Source organism: Ostrea edulis, chromosome 4 (assembly GCF_947568905.1).
Source record: "Ostrea edulis chromosome 4, xbOstEdul1.1, whole genome shotgun sequence".
NCBI lineage: Eukaryota > Metazoa > Mollusca > Bivalvia > Ostreida > Ostreidae > Ostrea > Ostrea edulis.
The window spans coordinates 10608211-10616512 of NC_079167.1; the positions used below are offsets into that span (position 1 = coordinate 10608211).

The 8302-nt window shown below is 33.4% G+C and overlaps 2 protein-coding genes across 2 annotated transcripts in view; one reads left to right on the forward strand and one right to left on the reverse strand.

Annotated features, from left to right (window-relative positions):
- LOC125671665 (serine/threonine-protein kinase Sgk1-like) overlaps positions 1 to 1368 on the reverse strand; it is a 39559-nt gene extending 38191 nt beyond the window's left edge. Inside the window, exon 1 of the mRNA XM_048907510.2 lies at positions 1306 to 1368. The gene's annotated coding sequence lies outside the window, so the exon portion shown is untranslated. The remainder of the gene's footprint in view (positions 1 to 1305) is intronic.
- A 111-nt stretch (positions 1369 to 1479) lies between these two features.
- Positions 1480 to 8265, forward strand: LOC125671666 (intraflagellar transport protein 52 homolog). The gene is made up of 13 exons (XM_048907514.2): positions 1480 to 1644; positions 2357 to 2481; positions 2563 to 2650; positions 3679 to 3808; positions 3988 to 4063; positions 4230 to 4289; positions 4392 to 4518; positions 5715 to 5798; positions 5905 to 5973; positions 6840 to 6994; positions 7198 to 7394; positions 7591 to 7736; positions 7858 to 8265. Exons 1-13 carry the CDS (start codon positions 1627 to 1629, stop codon positions 7909 to 7911), a joined length of 1329 nt encoding a protein of 442 aa, XP_048763471.1. The 5' UTR covers positions 1480 to 1626; the 3' UTR covers positions 7912 to 8265.
- Positions 8266 to 8302: the final 37 nt, after the last annotated feature.

The following is an 8302-nucleotide window of genomic DNA, read 5'->3' on the forward strand; positions in this document are numbered from 1 at the left end:
TATCTATCACCTATGTAAACACCTAATTACCACGACCACACTAGCCTCCCACATTCCACTAAATCCAGGTAAGGTCCAAGTGGAAATAATTATACGCTTGTGTAATGGTCGGTATATACGCTACCCACCACTTGAGATTGAGAGTGAAATACAATGAAATGTGTTTTACGGGACCCAACTTCACTTCGAGAGATTGAGAACTTCCGAGTGATCGAACGTTCGAGAGATCAATAGTAAATTTGCTTAGTTATATATATCTAGAGAAAATCGGGACCATTATTTCACTTTGAGAGATCGAGAACTTCGAGAGATCGAAGTTCAAGCCATTGAGAGTCACCTGTATGTGACGATCCCATCTATAAATTAATGTTTAAAATTCTTATTCATTGGTGTTGATAAAAGTTTATTTCACTCCTATCACAAATTGTAATTGAAATAAGTTTTGAAATGAGTTTCATGATCGACGAATATACTATTAACAAAAAAGTAGGTAAATTGTAAACATTTCCTGAAATCTCTCCAATTTTGCTGAGGTTGTGTCACGTGTTGCCTTTTGAAACTTCACTTTATTTTCACTTAGAAGTGAAACATCTTATGAAAATATTGTATCTTAAATGTTTTAGTGACGGCCAGCCGGGGACCCAGAAATTATATAATACGAGACTTAGGAAAGTTGTTAATTTTTGTTAGCCGATGTTTCTGGTCATATAAAAATTTTTTCCTTTTAATATTCATACATTTGCTTTGTCCAACTGAAAATTGATTAGAAGATGGTAAATATACAATATCTATTCCTTATGAATAATTTTGCAAAATATTTTACCAATTTGAATAAATTAGTGATCTAATATGTAACTCAATTTAATTCAAATTAGTTCCTTTGATCCACTCACCTATGATCGCTACATATGCATAGCAATCGTAGGTGAGTGGATCAAAGGTTCTAATTTAAATTAGATTGATATTATGTACAACCGTAGACTACCTATTAATTTAATTTACATCACCCATTTGAATTTAGGTGACATCAGATATAAATAAGCGATATCATCTGGTCAAAACATATAGTATTTTTAAAATCCTATTTGAATATTATGCAAGATAATAATTATCTAGTTCAATTCAAAATTACTATTTAAAATAGATGGGGGGGGGGGGGTGCAATATAACTTTAAGCAAGCATGGGTATTTAGATTTTTTTTCAATGCCAAAACCTGGGGTAGTGATACGATATTATTACATGTCTATATTAGGGGCCTACTGTATATGTAACAACCTTTGACAAAATCTTAACCTTTCGGATACCTTGTAAGTTGTATGATAATATAATCGGCATGATCAAAACTCAATCGGGTTCGGGAATATGATAAAACGGTGTCTTGTTGAATCGTGATCTTAATATTTCGTTATACTTAGTTTTGGTTATAAAATGTTGAATATGATGATATTATCTAGACACAAAAATTTATTTCATAAATAGTCATATGAATTCATAACACCAATAAATTGCCTTTGAATATTCAAACAATCTTGTTCTCTTTTTTTTGGTATAGAAATAACTTGAATACAAAATGACTGATCACCTCAAATTTATTACCCACAATTCCAAGCGTAAATAGTTTTGTTATGGCGCCGACAGCTGAGGTAATGAATTTTGTTTTTGCTTGTCACTGAAATTTCTGTGATTGTAATTGCTATATATTTGCTCTTTTACACAAAGATATATTCATTTAATCTAACTAGGGTTGAATTATTTCATGAAACTAAACTAAACCACTTCAGATACCAGATAACATTGGAGAAATATCTGTTGTCATGCAAGCTTATTTATCACTTTCCAAGCTAAGGTCCAATATACTGTAAAATCTAATATCAGTTAATTGCGCAGTCTTCGTTGACATGATGGTTGATTTTGAGAGATAGAAAAAAATTATGTACAGCATCAGAGTTAAAAAAAATTTAAGGCAATTTCTAGATCTATGTATGACAGGGAATTTTGAGAGAGCTATGAATTAAACCCCTCGAAGTGTAAAAAAATCGAAATTTGAAGTACCTAAGGCTGCTAAATGCAGACTATCAGACATCAGTAGCAAAGCTCTAGGGAAGAAGCATTAAATTTGAATTGACAATTCTTATTATATGTACTGATTGATTACTCTAGTAGAGAATTGTACCCGATTGATTATTATACACATTTAATCAATTATAGCTGATTAATGCCAATGGTTTGGATTTTACCACAAGTTTTGGAAATAAATTATACTAAAGTAGATCACTTTAAAAGATTGATTAGACTTGTTGAAAATTACAGGCAATAACTTTCAATTGTTAATAACAAAATTGTTATTCTTTATAGGGCATGGATGAAAAAGCACAAAGAAATGTTATAGTGTTCAATCAGTCCAAAAATGAGGTGTTTTCCCCGAGCAATGGTTTAAAGACATTAAACAGAAAGCTGCGTTCAACATGGAAGATTCAAAGGTTTGTTTAGTTTTCACTTTCTGCCTCCATTGGAGTGTTTGTATTCATGTCATTTTACAAATTCTCTGTATATATTTTCAGCAACAAAGGGGAAATAACTGCAGAGACGTTATCCTCTGCAAGTATTTTTGTGTTGTGTGGTAGCAGAGACAAATTCACAGGTTCTGAGGTAAGAATTTATACCCTTTATAAATTTATTTTCAGTATGAGGATGGGGGAATATTCTGTTTTGTTAGTATGGTCTTCTAATGAAGGCGGCACAAGGAATCTCACAACCTTTATAGAGGTCTCCAATAGCACACCCACATAGTTAGTCTCTGTGAGAATACAATCAATCCAGTATAAACTGCAAAGAATAAAACAAGATATAAAACCCTACCCATTTTGGGTGGATATAAGAAACAAAATAAAATCCACCTCCTTGTTTTAAAGTTTGTCTGTAAACCAGAAATTTTGTGTGGTTGGCCTGAGGGTAAAAAAAAAAAACTCACAGAGGACAGTTTAGGATACAAGATAAATATATTTTTTATAAGATTTTAATGCTATTCATATGAAATGAAATATACTGCAGTTAAATTGCGCTTTCATCGTTATTAACAAGACTGTGTTGAATTATATGTGTATATTACACATATGATAAACATTAATTAAAAGAGAAAAAGCCCACGAAATTAAATTTCAACCCAAGCGCTTTCATTGTAAAATTCCCCACTCTATGCTGAAAAGGGTTCCCACTCGTGCACAGCGATAAGCTTATATCTTTTCTCCGTGCGCCCAGTGACGTCAAAATGTTTTGACTGCAACAGATGTACATCACAAATGCTATATATTTCATTTCTTGCCACTGGTCTTATCATACACTGTGAAGGGAAAGTGATTGAGTGTAATGTGCAAATGATTCTCCTAATATAGTATATTGTCTGATTCATCTAAGGAGGAGTAACCTTGAGATTGTCATATGGACAATATTACTTTTTGGCGTTTTCTTCCCACTCATTTAAGTCATAGACTCATAGTTGAGTTCACTTGGCTACACCCTACCATGTCACTTGGATTTTGCAATAATAGTGTTTTATCCATTCTCAGTCATCAGGGTTTGATTCCTTTTTGTAAAGAATAATCAAAAGATTGTCTTCGCTATTAGATTTATCATAATAAGATAAGAATTATGTACATAATGTGTTTTCTTCCTGACAGTTGGAGTCTATAAAACGTTACATTGATGGAGGAGGGAGTGTCTTTGTTCTTCTTGGTGAAGGTGGAGAAACAAGATTCGAAACCAACATCAACTTTTTATTGGAGGAATATGGAATCATGGTGAATAATGGTAAGAGTTTATGAAGTACTATACTTGTATATAATTTCTTATCTAGGCTATAAGTATGAATAAGTTTTATGAAGATCCCTAAAATTTTGTAGTACCTGTAACTTAGTTGTGTTCATGTTTTATAATGTTTATTCAGTTCAGGTTTGTATCATGATAATGAAATCTTTTCTTTTATATAGATGCAGTAGTCAGAACCTCATATTACAAATATTTTCATCCCAAAGAGGCACTGATAGCCAATGGTGTCTTAAACAGGTCAGAAGAATATCAAGCATACTTTTTATTACAAATTTACACTGCATTACATGTAAAATGAATTCTAGTGACAGTTTTATCCAGTCTTTCAAAAAATCCCCTTTGTATGCACAGATTTGGAAATATATTCTTTTCTGTGATCATATATTTGATTATGAATACACAGGTCAGTGAGTCAGGCTGCAGGCAAGACATTCTCAATGGACGAAGATGGGAACAATGCTCAGTAAGTTGGCTATAGACAAGGTTTTTGAGATACAAAGTGTAGTGAAAGTTGGTGAGGTAATTAACAATTAAAGCTGGGACTGTAATCAGTGTTTATGTACAGGGCTTTGTCTTTCCTGTTTCCTTATGGTGCCACACTGAACGTGATGAAGCCTGCCACAGCACTGTTGTCAACAGGGTCGGTGTCATTTCCTCTCAATAGACCAGTCTGTGCACTTTATGAGAACAGAGTAAGTTCTAGTACCTAGATTAATTTTATAATTACATGTTTTGTAAAGTAGTTAGTTTCATTCCTTTTAGTTTTTAGCTCACCTGAGCAGAAAGTTCAATGGAGTATTTCTGGTCACCTGTTCATAAACTTTTAACATTTTTCACCTCTCCAGAACCACATGATTAATTTCAACTAAACTTGCCACATGCTATGCTTGGGTAAAGAGGATTTGAGTTTGAACAAATGAAGTGCCACACCCTTTTGAAATGGAGATAATCAAAGTGAAAAATTTGTGACATTTTTTAAAAAACTTCTCAAGAACCACTGGGCCAATTTCAATCAAACTTAGCACAAATCATTCTTAGGTAAAGTGGATTCAAGTTTGAGGTTTTTTTTTCTCAAGTAAAGGGCAATGCTCCCACCAAAATGGAGATAATCATGACTTTTTAAAAAATTAGTCATATTTAATTGGCAAACATCTACATTTAGTTCAAATTTAAAATTTATTCACATCAGGGCTCTTAAGGTTAGGGTGGAGCCACGATATGAAATCAAAGTTTTATATAGAGGAATATGCAGAAAATTAATTAAAACAAATTCTTTTCAAGAGTATCAGGGCCACACTAAATCCTATTGAAATACAAAGGTTCCCAAGTTGTGTAGCTTCAAATTTTTATTTTATGCCCCTACGACTGTAGTTGGGGAACATATTAGTTTTGTCATGTCTGTCTGAATGGTGAGTGATAGGACTCTCATATTTCATATATGCATTCCTTGTGACCAGTCCTTCTTCAAAGACACTAATTTTTTTACTCTGTGACCTTGGAGCTTGACTTACTGTAAAACAAAAAAGCAACAATCAGTACCTCCTGAACTATTTAAAGTAGAGCTTTTATATTTTGTTTAAATATCTTATGGCAAGACCTTTCATTTCATACTCTGATCTTTGACTTTGACCTTCTCCAGACCAGCAAGGTCATGTTTGTCATGTTACTATTGAGGCATACATGTACCAATGTTGTGTAGTGACCCTTCGAGATTAGATTGGGGTCACAATATGGGTCAAAAATTTCCATGGGAATAAAGATAAAAAAAAAAAATCTTTTAAAAATTACAAAACCTGAACTGCAGGGCCATGGTGACTCAGGTGAGTGATGTAGGCTATGGGCCTCTTATTTATATAAGCTTTTAATCTTGCATTGTTTTGATTTTCAGAACCGTGGAAAATTGGTTGTGCTAGGATCAGTTCATATGTTTAGTGATCAGTATATAGACAAAGAGGAAAACAACAAAGTGCTGGTGAGAGTAATGAATAGTTTTTGACAAACAAAATGTATATGCTCTATATATATATATATGTAATTCAAAAATATTGTTGGCAACTAATGGGATGAATTTTTTGTAGGATGTTTTGATCAGAACTTTGACTACAGACGAAATTAAGCTGAACCCTATTGATGCAGAGGACCCAGAGGTCTGTCTTAATGATAACTGAATTAACATCATTTATGTTCCTTTTGAATTCCGTACATATATTTTTTTCCCCATGATTTACCTTCTCTGTTAGTTCACAGATACAAAATTCAGCTGATTTATTGGCAGTTTTAATGTTATAATTCAGACTATCTTTTGTTTGCTGGTATAAAACGGTGAATTCACATAAATCAGAAATATGTAACACATAGAAAAGAGATTGAAAACAGTATACATGCATACACAATTTATATACAATGAATATAATTCTTTCAATCTAATTAAAATCAGACTTCTTAGATCTGCGCAATATACTCTACATAAGAGGATCTGACATAACCTGACTAGGGGTCATGTTCATGTGAACTTTATGTTAGCCAATCAGCATGTCACCTATGAAATCGTCGGTGTTCACAATTCAAGGAAAATGGCTGTGATTGTTTGGTTTAAAAGAAAACACATCACAGCTAGATGTGACGTCACAATGCACTGTTTACATCGACTGGCGTTATATTCCTCGTGTTGATTACATAAACCATCTTGAAAACTATTCAAATCGTACCCATTCCTATTCATACATAAATCACATCTCACAATTAATTAATTTGGGTGTATTTTATATCGTACGATTTGTTGTTTGAATGAACGGAATAGATTAGGCATTATTGCGCAATTTGACTGGCTGATAGTTCTTATAAATATACCAAGCAAAAATTCATGCAGACATGACTTCCTATGGGGTTATGTCAGATCCTATTTTAGCGATTGTGAGTGAATCTTAGGATCTGATTTTAATTAGATTGATAATTCTTTGGTCAAATGTGAAAAGGGAGGCACAAGTAATTTGTTGGCTTATATTGTATGTAGATTTCTGACTACAACAGTCTACCTGACATAGCCACGTTAGCTGGCAAGCTGAAGACCTGTCTACAGGAGAGTGATGATGTGCCCAGGGACATAACTATGTTGTTTGACAATTCTTTGTTCAAATTAGACACAAGTCTTGTCCCCAAAGCTATTAAGTAAGTACTGCTTCTCTGATAGAGTAGCTTAAAATGATGAATTCTTTGATAACTCAACAGTGTTGATTCATGTCAAAGTTTTTAGTGTTAGCTGGTAAATATATCATGAATAAATAGGGATAAACTTTGAGCAGCCCTTAAATTGTTTTACTTGTAAAATACTTTTTATAAAATTTAAAGAACTGTATACTCATGTTTTGTAGAGCCTTTGAGCAGCTGAACGTGAAGCATGAGCCACTGACTCTAATCACCCCCCAGTTTGAGACCCCCTTGCCCCCATTACAGCCAGCCGTATTCCCTCCACAGTTTCGGGAACTTGAACCCCCACAACTAGACCTCTTTGATCTTGACGAACAATTCTCATCTGAAAAAGTCAGGATAGCTCAGCAAACAAATAAATGTGAGTCAGGACATACCAGTTCATATTTTAGGCTAATTAAGGAAACACCTCAATGCCAGTTAAATGGTTATGCTACATCATAAAATCAAAAACAGTGTCAGAACTTATACTTTTTTAATTTCAATATTTTAAACATGCAGTATATAGTTTCAAAGTTTTAGTCAATGGACTTCAGTGTTAGCAATTTCTCCTTCAGGCTCAGATGATGATCTTGAGTACTATGTGAGAGAATGTGGTGACATCCTTGGTGTGACATCTAATTTACCACAGGATTCAAGGGATGCAAAACATGTCTTAGAATACATTTTCGCTCAAGTTGTGGAATTCAAGAAATTGAATCAGGTAGGTTTTAATTTAATCCCTACAAAAGCATTAAAATATTCATACATATTTTATTAAAATGTATATGTATGAAGTTCATACTGATATGGTTGGAAATGAATTCATCTGCCTTTGGTTTTAGGAACAGGACTATGACACTAATCAGTTTGGAGGTGGCGGTTTCGATCAGTATTGAAGAGCTTTAGTGAATATGACAGGTGCCCTCAGTGGAGCGACATGACCTGGACGTTTTATTGGCATGGACTCCAACATTAGTGGTGGACTTATCTGTGATCACTTTGGTTGTGCTATATATGTGCTTTAATCTATTGAAAGAAGATCTGACAATTTTGGATTTAGTAATACTTTGAATGACAGTGATGACTAGAACACTTTCAAAGATAGATTTTACTTTCCATTTCATGACAGTTGTATGAAGTGAATCTTCAAGATGTTTTCCAAAGCATTAATGAAAACAAATTATAAGATTATGAATAGAAACTATAAATTCTCGCAGTGGGTTAAATAAAGTTGATATTCTCAATGAAAATGTTGGTTTGGATTCTTCATATTGTTTATAGTAATGG